Consider the following 13,026-nt stretch of genomic DNA (forward strand, 5'->3'; position numbering starts at 1 on the left):
ACTAGAGGGCCACGTTGAGAGTGATGTAGGCACAGGACTTCACAGCAACCTACAAAGGGGTCACGCAGGTCGTTCATAGTGTTGCCTGGGCAATGCGATGTAGCACAGACAAAAGAGAGGTGGAGGAAATGACAGGACATGCAATGTACTGACCTTACAGTCATTCTGCCATGCAGGCTGTGTTGGAGGAAGGAAATCTTGTTACTTAGGGCTGGTGCCTAACGTCTTCTCGCGCAGAAAGCTTGACTGCCAACACTGCTACGTAAAGTAGCACAGCAGTGGCCATTATTGGCTTTTCAGGGCTTCTACCCACAATCGCCTCCACCTACTGGAGAAGCACACCTGTCCAAATGACGCCTGACCATTGCTAGTCCTTCATCTTTGTCACCGATGACAGTTGGCCATTAGAAGCTATGAGCTTCTATAAGGCAAAGTAAAGTTCCCAGGTTAATTGCAAGAGTACATAGAACATTTTGTAGAATACTCGAGCCGTGAAAGCACAGCATTTGACACTATGCTCAGAGGTAACTTATATGCAGTCAGACTTCTTTTTATTTTATTTTTATTGCGAGTTAGGGCTAATAACATTTTGCTGCAAACATGAAAGGAAAAAAACTGCCATCCACCTTACAGTAGCACGATTCTGTAAAGGAAGCCCGAACAATTTTTTCCTTTCATGATTCTTGCGGATTCATAAAAATCTTGATTTCCACAGAGCTGATTCGCAGTTTTTCATGCGTATATTAATACTAATGTGTATGTACCATAAGTCAGAACTGTTAGTTAAGTTCTTAAGCTTTTGTACAGGAATTCTTGTCTTGTGTTAACTTAGAAATTGGCCTGCATAATATACTAAGGAACCAAAAGAGCAAATATAAACACTTACACTGTTTTGCTCTGCTTAGCATGCTCTTACTGATAATGCACACTTGAACCTGTATCTGGCACTTGATCTGATAGAATACCATGTTTCTGCGTGTACCACTTGTGCCATCATGTTTTCTCATGCGATAATTTTTTTCCCCAACAGGAACAAGAAAAAGAAAATTCCCCTCTGCACTGGTGAGGAAGTGGACATGGATCTAAGTGCTATGGAGTAAGCCATTCGAAGCTTTCAGCTGACAACTGCTGTTATGTATTGCATAGTTTCACAGCACGCTGGCCACATCTGTAGGGGCCATTGAAGTGAGAGTAAAAGCCAAAATTAACTCCACACAGAGCGTTAGACAACACTCCTAGAAATAATTCAAATGTTTCGTGCTAGTACAGAAAGCAGAAGCAATGCTGGCCCATATTGACTTTGCATTAAAACACATTCGCAAGTACATTTCTCAGACATTGACACCAGTTTCAGTGCCACTTAGGTAGTCGCAAATAAAAAATTGCAATTGGAGATGGCAAGTCTCTTTCTGTTATATATTTCAATCAACTCCAATTGTATTTGTGGTAGCATAGAACAGAACGTTTTGGGGCTGCGACATTGAATTTTGCTGGGACCCGCCACGGTGGCTTAGCAGCTATGGTGTTGCGCTGCTAAGCATGAGGTCGCAGGATCAAATCTCGGCTGCCGCGGCCTCATTTCAATAGGGGCAAAATGCAAGAACACCCGTGTCCCGTGCATGGGGGCACGTTAAAGATCCCCTGGTGATTAAAATTAATCCGAAGTCCTCCACTACGGCGTGCGTCATACTCAGATCGTGGTTTTGGCACGTAAAACCCTAGAATTCAAATGAATTTTTGTGTAGTCATTTCTGCAGTTTGGAGACATTGCCATGGAAGCCATGCAAGCCTTGTAATCATACAAATGTGTCGCTCGCCATGTTCAAGGGCTATGTACTTACTTTTAGCATATTCCAGTGTAACGTATGAATTCACTGTTACCTTGAAATAAATTTATTTTGATGCATCCTTTGCTTCCGATGTGCAAGGCACTTTTTTAAGTCACAAATTCAGGTGGTGCATTGTGGCATCTATGCAAGCAATGCACCAAATTGTGTCATCCTGCCTGTTTTGCTGCTCTGTGGTTTATATCTGTTATGCTCTATGTAAGGGCGTTATGTCTTATGATTGCTAAGCATAAACCCCGTGTAAGCAATTTTGTGTGCAATGGAAACAAGCAACGGCATGGAGATTGCTGTCACTCAAGTCTGTTGCTTGCCGATGAAACCCCATACTAAGGATGGCTGCAGGCAATACTGTGATGAGACAAGGAGGCAGTGTGATACGCTTTATCGTAGCTGCTTCGAGTGGAAAACAGTGCTGTTAATTAATGACAAGCTTGCACTTTTGACAGCAATGTGCCAGTGAGTTTGAACCTTACTGCCAACAGCTGTGTCGTGCACAAGATCGCTTGTATGTGGTTTGGGCTCTACTCTGTAGTTATGCATTCTTTTGTACCTTTTCAATCATCTAGCATTATTTGAAAACTTACCAATACTCTTTAGACAACTCGCTATTTATGGATAATACATAAATAACATATAGAGTTAATGTATATAATAATGTGACATGCCTACCTCACACAGCACCATCAAATGTAATGGTGAATGTCTCGCTGGCAGTTCCTTTGTTCGTTGTTGCATTGAATTGGATTCAACAGGAGCGTTATTTTGGTTTTAAGGCACTGCTGTAGGTGGGAAGAAATGGGAGAGGGGGAGGCTTGCTCAGTTGTTTCTACAATTTGAAATTATTGGTTAGCGAAAGAGGAGGGGTGGTGCTGGCACAGGTGGGGGCACTTGGTCAGTATGTTGGAGTAGAGCTCTGCAAACTTTGCCTGCCTTTCTGCCTCCACAGTGCCGATTCTCCTGTGCTTTGGATCCGGATCGACCCCGACATGCTGCTTCTGCGGCAGGTGATTTTCATCCAACCTGACTACCAGTGGCAGTACCAGCTGCGCTACGAGCGGGACGTCACCTCTCAAATCGAGGTCAGTTCCCTCTCATTGACAAGCTGCACAGTGTGAAGTCATGTAATTCCCGAACATTGTGCCATTTAGCATGCATTTAGACGTGTTCTTGCAATTCAAAACACTGTTGATGGCACATGAAGGCATTTGCGGCAACAACATGTTACACTTTTCATAGTAAATGTGCTCTGGTTCTAAAGATCATACCATTCGCTGACATTCTGTGGACTTTTACGGCATGGAGACTGGTAACCAGCACTACTGACATTCTGTTTTAAAACAGTCTGCCTACTGAAAAAAAAAAGTTAGTCTGCATGGTTGGCACGTTGTTGTGCATCAATTCGTCGATCTATCTGAGCAAATTTTTATTTCCTAATACAACTTTGACTTTATAGGTTGAGTGCATTTTGCATGCTATCGCAGTATCTCTGTACCTTAATTTTATGTATCTGGTCATTTTATTTTTGTATTTTGTCCAGGTTATACTCTTTATTATAGGCTGCTTTTGCTACAATCAAAGCTTGTTATGACGGAATTTTACTCTACAATAAAATACCTTCGTTATATCCAGTATTTGTTATAAGCATATATTTGTTGTGCTAATACTGGTGAAAAAAATTTGTATTTACCTTACTTCTTCATATCCGTTATTCGTTGTATTTGTGTTTGTTATATTGTGGTTCCATTGCATTCTATATATTCATTGTTTGTATATGCCGCCCTTTTTTATGGATTACAGGTAGTCCTTGGCTAAGGCTTGAGAGGGCTTCTTCTACAAATTAATGGACAATAACAAGAATGATGCTGTTAAATTTGAATTGATTTATAATTTCGAAATTAACTCGTTTCTGTGCCCTCAAATGCAGGCAATTGAAGCGCTGTGCAAGTTTCCCACCCCCCAGACTCGGCTTGCACTGACGGACACCATCGAGAACGAGCACTGCTTCTACAGGGTGCGATGCGCCGCTGCGTTCTGCCTGCGCCAGGTGAGGTCACTTGCTTGCTTCATTTTTAAGGTCAAGCTTTCTTTTCCATATCTCCAGGCATTTGTTGTGCCGTCTGTCTCGCCCGACAGGCTCTGTGGGGATCTCGTTAAGAAATTTCCGGTGCTTAGTGGAAGAGAGAAAAGGCAGAAGGATGGAAAGAATGCTGGTTTTCAACCATTATTTACTTTGGAAAAACGCAACAAGGTAACGGCAGACAGGGGCACCGTCGATGCGCATGGCCATCACAACTCGGGCTGCGTGCATAACATGCAGCCGCTGACAACGATGATCAATTTTTTTTATTTGACAGAGTGATTGGTGGCATGCCAACACTGCTATTGCCTTATTTTTTAGTGCAAAAGGCTTCGTGTATCACACTGAATTTTTTACTTTGATACCTGTGTCTTCAAATAAAGCTGTGCAGTGGCATATTTTACAATTACCTGCAAGATGTCCTAACCCTTATAATGCCCACAATGTGGAAAATTCTTAATAATGTCACCATTCCCACTGGCCCAACTTTCTGTATTAGCTCTCTAGGGGGTCATTTTGATACTAGCTATTACTACACTAGTTAGTCAGCACTTTCCTGGTTGACAATGAAGGTCAAAGCTTTACAGGTAAAAAAGAAACCTATGCAGCCACTTATTTATGTGCAACAATATTTGCTGAACAACAATTCTACAGTTCTCGTGGGACAGAATTGGCTACAGATTAGAGGCCGTCTGTAATGAACTTTCTTTGTGGCATTCGAAGCTGTGTCATGTTTCTCAGCAAGCATCTCTCTGAGGTCTGCCACTGTGGTGGAGAATGGCTATGAGACGACATTCATTGCCGAAATCCACTGTGGAGGAAGCCAGAAAATGCCATTCTGCATCTTTTGTCATGTTGCGTAGCTTCATCTTGCTGGCTCAGCAAAGTGTCACTTGCACAGAAGCCCACAGTGCAAGTGATCTTTATGCATTTTTTTTCTCTGTTACTTGTACATCATCGTCACTATCAGCAGAATTAAGGAGAAGCTTTAGCCCAAGCTGCATTTTTCCTGGTAAAAGATCCATTCTACTGCTAGGTGCTCTTACGTGCAGTAATATGGTAATATATTATAATAATGCACTTAGCTTTAGATAGTATGGATAGCTTCCTTGCTTGCATTCCTTGTGTACATTTGAAAAACTGGTGTAATGTGCAATATGCACATGCTTGCTGCTAAGTAGGGAAAAGAAAGATTAGAAGATGTGTGATAATTTGTGGTAGAGTCACAAGATTTGGCACCCTGTAGCTTTGCTACCAGGATTTTCACCATGAGGAGCTAGTTCGAATTTTGATGTTGCTGTAGCTATGTCCCTCACCATCCTGGCTGAATGACTGTGATATTCTGCTGCTGTGCAATGAAATCACGGGTTCAATCCCCAGCTGCCTCAGTTTTCACTCTGGTGCAGGTGCAATTCAATAATGTTTGCGTACCATGCTTTGGGTGTACTCTAGAGAAGCCTGTACTGTCTAGGTTAATCTGTGGGCCTCTGCCATGCATCTGTCATACTTCTCACGTTTCTTCGGAACGTCAAACTCCTGTCAATTGATTGATCAACTCAACAGTCCAGTGACCATACAATCAGTCTATCAATCAGTCATTCAATCATCTCTGCTGTATGACATCTCTCATCTATTGTAGTTCCTGTACTGCATTGGGACAATAAACGCAGTCAGTCAATCACTCAATCAGTCAACGAACCAAGCAGTCAACTCATAATGCCATTTGCAGACATGAAATCTAAACCTCATCATGCAGGCACCAAAAAGAAAGAGAAATTTTTGTTTGTAAAAAGAAAAAACTATACTGCCTGTAGTAAAGATTCGTACCGACCATTTTTCTCGTGTTATGCTAAAGAGCACACTTTATTAGAAACAAAATGACATTGAGCCTTGCGTGCTCATAAACTCCTTTGGTGTCCACACTTGGCAGGTGGCCAACCACATGGTATCAACGTGGGCGGGGCCACCAGCGATGATGACCATCTTCAGGAAGATGTTTGGCTCACACTCATGCCCGCACATCATAAGGCAGAACAACTTCTCAAACTTCCAGCACTACTTTCTCCAAAAGGTAAGACAGCTGCTGCATCTGTAGAAGGTTACCATTCACATCCATTTTCTGCCTCCCTTATGTTTCTAAGTTCAAATACTGAGAATCTGGAAAGTAAGTTCTACGCATGCAGTGATCTGTGTTCAGCTGGCTGATGCCCTATTGACTAGTCACTTTCTGGTGTGCTCACCTTTTGGGCTTGATTTGTCTGATGTAGTACCTGCCATGGTAGCTCGTCATGGCAACTGGCTTAGACATGTGGTGTTAATTGAAAGTTATAGTCTCAGGCGTGATCAACCTAGATCGTCGGCCAAGGGCCAGTATTATGGTTCATAATGATTTATTTCATTTGCATTCTGCCTGGCTTGTGTAATCTAATGTCTGTGGAAAATGTAAAGCATTCATCCTCAGAAGCTGTCGATTCACTTGAAGTTCTCCTCAACATAGTTTGTCATGAAATGAATTACCCCATGTTAGCTAAACACATGATCACTTGCCACTATTGAAAGAGATAGTACTTGCATGAGCACAAATTCAGAAACGTAGTTTTGTAACAGTTCATATTATTTTCAATTCTTCTCTTCTTATCATTTATCATGACGAGCGGTAAATCGTGGAAACAATGACAGATGGTGTCATTGTCCTTGTCATTGATGCCCTTTGCGATTAGCGTCGGAGCCAATGACAAGGAGTGGGGAGTATGAAAAATGAAATGAATTGGTACAAAATGTAGACCGCCCGTGTTGTGAGGAGGGCCGACGGCAATGACAAAAAGTGTCATTGTCATTGGCATCAGAGCCAATAGCCAACGACAGAGGATGAGAATAGAAAGTAAGTGGACCAGTGCAAGCTATGCTGCCTAAGCTGTGAGGAAGACTGTAAAGCCAACAGTCATAAGAAGCAGTTGCCATGAAGACTTCAAGCTTGAAGGTATTCCACTTGAAGGTTTCGACGCGGCTTTCTCGCAGGCAATTCCTGTGGCCATGGCAGGCCTACGAACCATCCATGGTATCTGTGCACCAGAAGTGATGAAGTTTCTATTCGACCTCTTCAAGTACAATGAAAACAGCAAGAACAAGGTCAGTAAGCGCAGCAGTGAGTGAGGGTGATCGTCGCAGTCACACCCTGTCGCACTTTCTCCCTTCTCCCTTCCACCAATTCTGTCGGCACTGTCAGACTCATGTTTCAACGGAGTGGAAGGGAGACGGGAGAAAGGCGTGCGATGCGGGGAAATCCTGCTACATTGGGTGTGCGGAACAAAAGAGGGTGCAGCAACTCGCCTTTTCTTTTTCACGCGGCCACGCTTTATATTTCAATCTATGGCAGGTGCAAAGTCATGCAACTGCAGGCAACTCTATCAGCCACAGCAGCGGAGTGAACTTGAAAGCTTCTCAGGCTTCGTTTCGTACCGCCGATGTAAAGACATCATCAACATGGCATGAAAGCATATCTTTGGTCGTGGACTCGCAGATAAAAAAAAAATGTCTTTTTCGTCATGAAATTTGTTTATTTTTCCGGTTGCGCGATAATGCAGAAAAGTTTTACGGCCTCTTGCGTGCAAGAAAAATACGTTGGAAACTGCACCTTTTGCATAAAAGGTCCGAGTTCAATATGGCGAAGTAAAGTGCCAATTTCACCAACTTCGTTATCTCTAAGTTTCGCTGTAGTGTTTTGAAAATGTTGTTATAATAAAAAATTTCTGGATGCGATGCCACTGTGCACCCTTTAAATAGCTTTGACAGGGCCTTGAAATTCCTTGAATATCCTTGACTTTCTGTCTCTGAGACCTGTACAAACCCTGGATTATGTTTAGTGGTGCTACACAAACTTCTGCTAAATACTAAACACTAAGAATATTAAAATTTGTAAGGAAGGCCATCTGTTGACAACATTTTTAATCAAGTATAACATATATTTCCTGTTGAGCCATCTGTAAGTTAATTTTTTAACCAATGTTACCCCCAGCCTCCAACCCGATGAATCCCCAGCTTTGCCAATGTGGACTCTGTGGTTGGGCTCGGTGGTTTGCAGCTTTGGTAACCAATGTATTAAACTCCGAATTACATTAAACTAGTTGCTTTGAATGTAAGCACCTACTTCGTAAAGCACCTACGTTTGAGTAAATGTGGTGATTCTGTCCTTCGCTTCATTTTTTTTTATATGAACGTGCTTTAATCGTTATTTATGGCAGTAGCTGTTGTGGGTGCTTTCAAGTTATTGACATGTACCTTCGCTCATCCGGGGCATGCCACAAATATTTCACATGCTCCGTAGTTGCTGAACTTTAGTTATGTAGGAATTATCTTGCTGGTGGAAGTTTGGGTGCAAAACAGAGCAACAGAAGTTTAGGTTGCTGTGACAAGACTATCACCACAGCAATAGCCAATCAAAGACAGCGCCTATGTAAGAGAATTTTGGCGCACCTGGTCCCTTATTGGCCTGCTTTGGTCATTATGCATTGCACAAGCAACTGCTTTTCCACCGTTATCATCCCCTGTCCCCAGTTTTCACTAACTTATTCCATGGCTAGATGTTCCCTTTCTGGTATATAAGTTTACCTTGGTGTCGGTTCTATCCAGTGCTTCTTTATTCTTGCCTTTAGAAGGCAAATATTGGCCACTCCAACTCCCCCCCCCCCCCCCCCCCCCCCAGCAGCCACTCTGAGAAACAGCCAATCCAGGGTCAGGCTTGCATCAAAAAGGGGTCTTCTATCACGGCATACACTGAATGCCTCGTGGTTCTCAAATCATCGTGATGCCACCACACACAAGCCCGAAAATGGAAAAAAAAAAATGTCAAAAGACTTGTTGTGTACCGTTATGCGTGTCGTCGTGGTGAAAAGACAGCTGTGTGATTTCATTTTTTCACAAGAGTAGTAGACAGCGCATCGGAGAGCCACTTGGATAAAAAAACTTCGCATTGGGAGAATATATTACATCGGTTTGTTCGAAACACTTCACTCGGGACTTCTTTCTTCCCGGCGAGCAGAACATCGCCTTTGCTATCATGCTGGCATTTCAAATCGCGTAGTGTGCTTTGTTTAGGCGGGTGCTTTAATAAATTATAGTGATGTATGTCTAAGCTTCATTTGGTTTTCTTCATTTACTTTCTGCCCCAGCATTAATGTTACTAATGCTTTAAGCAGCAGGAATAATCTCACTAATACGTTTTCGTCTGTACGTGCGGAAGCAGGAATGATAACTGCCTTGAAAGGTCAGAAGTTGATCATGTCACATGTCATGCTGCAAGGCGACATATCATAGCATGCTTTAGTTTAGCGGTGCAGGCAGAAGATGTTTTCTCATTCAACGTGTTGAGTTGTCAGTTCATTTGCTCGCAAGAAATTTAGAAGCAACAACATACAGCATTCGTTCCAGCGTTTGTTTTGGAGTGTTCGACCTACGCACATCGCCACTCTGTGCACACACCTCAATTTCATTACAACTGGTTCAGTTCATTTCGAAGTCATCCACTTGCGCTAATATAAGTGACTTTGCCCAAAAGAAAAGCTTCGATAAATTTTGTAAACATGTTGGAAGAAACTCAACTTGGTCCGATTGGCTGTTATTCACTTCTCGCGTATGACTAGGGTTTGAGAATTTCTACAGGTGGCGGGTGTCTGCTGTGTTCGCAAGCCCAAGCCCTACCTCAAACACTGCATACTGCAAGCATGAACAAGCACTAGTCAACGGACACAGATTACCTTATCACACGTATCAGCTAACATGAAACGAAAGGTGTGGCCCCGACTCACAAACAGAACTCTCATTTGTTTTTATCGCAAGACACATTTACCAGGTAAAATTGTAGTTTTTAACCTTAGTGCAGAATACCATATTTAGCTCTTGAAAGCGACACAGATGTTAATGCCAATATATTGTGAGATGCTCTGTGGGATACACTACAAGATGAGTCGCCGTGTGAGCACTGTGGGGTTGTCTATGAAGGTCGAAAACAGTCGAGTATCGTACCTGTACCAGTGTAACAACGCCACGAACAAGTGCTTGCACCTTTCAGAGGTCCGCTATGCGCAAATACGTCCCCTTTCTTAAACCTCCAACTCGCTTGAAAGGCTCTTTGTCGTTAAAAAATATTCCAATGTGGCTCGCTGGGCAGGCCAGATGTCGGCAAGCACAGCATAACGATTTCCTCGGTTTCTTTGCTGAAATTCTTGAGACCGATCAAAATAAGGTAATCGGCAGCAAGGACCCTTTCGGCTTCCACAAAACACCTCTGTTCAATGCCACAAACGAGAAACACATGAGCACAGCACCAAGTGGAAGAGCTGCCATGAAGCTGGATGTCTTAGCCATCTTTGTTTATTCGGACAGTGTTGCCAGCACAAGTAACGGATTCTGCAGTTGCCAATAAAACGGAAATGAAGTATATCGGTGCAAGACACAGTGCTTGTGCTGTGAGAAGTGTGTAAGAGACTGTCAGCTTGTCAGGTGCGCTGACCGTGTAACACCGACTGACTTTTGAAAACTGTTTGCATTTTGGTTTTGCCAGTTTTCCGACAACTACTACCGGACTGCTCTCATCGAAGCCCTTGGCGAAACGGTGACACCTGTTGTGTCCGTCCTGGCCCAAGCAGGGTACTACTTCGCTTTCGTTCCTGGCTGAAAAATCTCTGCATGATGTGCTGCATTCGCAAGTAAGTTCTGAATGGCTCTCCTTTCTTTTACAGCCAGCCAATCACCGTTGAATCACTATCGGCAGACACCAAGCTGATCTTGGAGGAAATCACCCGCTGCCTCAACCTCGAGAAGCTCTTGCCTTGTTACAAGTACACTATAACAGTAGGGTGAGTTCATTGCATCACAGTCTTTCAAATGAAACATGAGAGCAACCCGAATAGCCAAGATGAACTTAAAGGATATCACAATAATATTGTCACAGTGTAGTGAAGAAGCAAAAGCACTTCCAGATGACCCGCCATGGTTGCTTAGTGGCTTTAGTGCTGCACTGCAAAGCACAAGGTCGCGGGATGAAATTTCAGCCGCAGCCGGCGCATTTCGACGGGGTTGAAATGTAAAAAACACCCGTGTACTTTGATTTTAATTTAACTTCCAGATGAAATTGAGGAAGAATTAAACATTCATTAGGTGAACCTGTGCCCTGAAGGCAGCAGCAGTGGCAAGCACCATCAGCAGTCGTTGAATTTAAGCTCACTGTCAAAGTCAGTCCAGTATTTACGCACGCGTAATCGTACATTCCAGAGTTATTGCTGATGCTCATGTTCATTCAAGAATGTATAACACTATTCACATCACATGTGTAATCTAATCGGAGACGTCTTTACGATGTCTATTTGGTGACAACATTGCCGAAATTTCTATACACCAAGCATACCTTTCACGGAAGTAATGACTTGATGACAATGGCAATCTGGCGTAGGGGATCACCGGTAAACATTAAAAGAACTTACATGTGGCAGCATTTCCAGCAGACATAAAGCTAACGCATTTCACTTTATGACTAATCACCTCCGTGTTCCTTTTCAAGGCTTGTTTCTCAATCCCTTGCTTCTTTTCAAGTTCTTTCCATCATTTTCCAAGTGGTAAGGCAAATGATAGAAACATTGAAAGATGGAAAGGCAGCAGCACAGATTGGATGTAAAATTCAGGTTGTTTATGTTTCAGTAGGGATTGAGCGAAAGAAGTAATATTGGGCCAGGTCATCAAGAGATAAGCTGCAACAGTCACATGACCAAAACTCTGCCAGATGCAGGTCATGGATGAAAGTGCCTGTGAGAGCTCCGAGCTGGAGCATGGCACTCTGAAAAATAAAGAAAAGAAAGAAAGCAGGCGGATGTGTTTTGTGCACTCAATTTTTACTAGCCAAATGTAAAGCTTGCTGTCGGAGCACTCAAAAGCGCTCAAAAGTGACTAGTTGAACATCAGGCACAGTAAATTACTGTTTGTTTGTTTGTTTGTTTGTTTGTTTGTTCTGAAGGCCAGTGCATGACAGAGAGTAGTGTGAAAAAAATTTTAAAATCACAATTACTAATTAAAACAAAGAGCAGGCACACTATTTTTTAGCAAGGGATGCCTTGAAGGCTGCTTAAGCTTAAGTGCATTTAGTGTGCCATTGTAACAACGCTATTGATCATATTGTCTGTTTTTTTTTGTTTTTTTCACTCTTTTCCTTGTGCTATGCCAGGTGTTTGAAGGCTATCCGCAAGCTGCAGAAGATGGGTCACCTTCCCAACATATCCGCGCTGTTCCGCGAGTACGCCCAGTACGGACTCTTTATCGATGTCCGCCTGGCCGCTCTCGAGGCTCTTGTCGACTACACGACAGGTTAGCCAAAGTCTTTATTTCCCAACATCAAATGTTGAGAGTCCCACAGGTGAACAGCAGTCTTAGGCGGTGTGATGAAATTTGGAAATTTTCAGGAGTAAGGCAGATTTGGCTGATGCATGACACGGTCATTTGTCAGTTGGAGGTCACTGGGAGAGGCCTTTATCTTCCAGTAAACTAACAAAATAAGGCCACGGCTGCTGCTGATGGATGGCAGAGCCATTGAAAGCCGAGCTAATCCGTGTGAATTCATTGTGGCTAAACAGCACAAGAATACATGTAGTACATGGGGAAAACGGATAAGACAAGGCACTGACTATTGAATAAACTAAAGAGAATGTGCACAGATATATACTTATTGGCAGGATATCATCATCATCACACACACACAAAATGAGGAACAAAAAATATATATATGTAAGGAATTGGTAGATCTGCTTTTTCTCATTTTTATTCTCTTTTTCTTTAATACTGTTACTTTTCTTTTTCAGTTGATGGAAATGCAGATGACCTCAGTTTTCTGTTGGACATCGTGGAGAATGACCCGGTGCCTCGCGTCAGGTGAGTTGCAAAGAGGCAATGACTTGGAGACCACATGAGTTTATTCACATGCCAGTGGAAAACTGCCGCCACGACACTTTGGTATTCAGTTCTCACATTGCCGGTCTCCCGTTCTACTCATCTGTACAGACTATACTATGTTTGCTTTTCAGATGCTATATTATCTAACGATTCATTTTCGTCGTCCAA

General features: G+C 42.8%; 1 protein-coding gene across 1 annotated transcript in view; it reads left to right on the forward strand.

Annotated features, from left to right (window-relative positions):
• Taf2 (TATA-box binding protein associated factor 2) overlaps positions 1–13,026 on the forward strand; it is a 58,947-nt gene that overhangs the window by 18,468 nt on the left and 27,453 nt on the right. The window contains exons 15-23 of the mRNA XM_072284495.1: positions 1,031–1,096; positions 2,794–2,926; positions 3,772–3,891; positions 5,855–5,995; positions 6,943–7,053; positions 10,484–10,569; positions 10,662–10,778; positions 12,137–12,276; positions 12,768–12,837. Of these exons, the coding sequence (XP_072140596.1) occupies positions 1,031–1,096; positions 2,794–2,926; positions 3,772–3,891; positions 5,855–5,995; positions 6,943–7,053; positions 10,484–10,569; positions 10,662–10,778; positions 12,137–12,276; positions 12,768–12,837 (984 nt within the window). The remainder of the gene's footprint in view (positions 1–1,030; positions 1,097–2,793; positions 2,927–3,771; positions 3,892–5,854; positions 5,996–6,942; positions 7,054–10,483; positions 10,570–10,661; positions 10,779–12,136; positions 12,277–12,767; positions 12,838–13,026) is intronic.

The sequence above is a fragment of the Dermacentor andersoni genome, chromosome 9 (assembly GCF_023375885.2).
Source record: "Dermacentor andersoni chromosome 9, qqDerAnde1_hic_scaffold, whole genome shotgun sequence".
In the NCBI taxonomy this organism is placed as follows: domain Eukaryota; kingdom Metazoa; phylum Arthropoda; class Arachnida; order Ixodida; family Ixodidae; genus Dermacentor; species Dermacentor andersoni.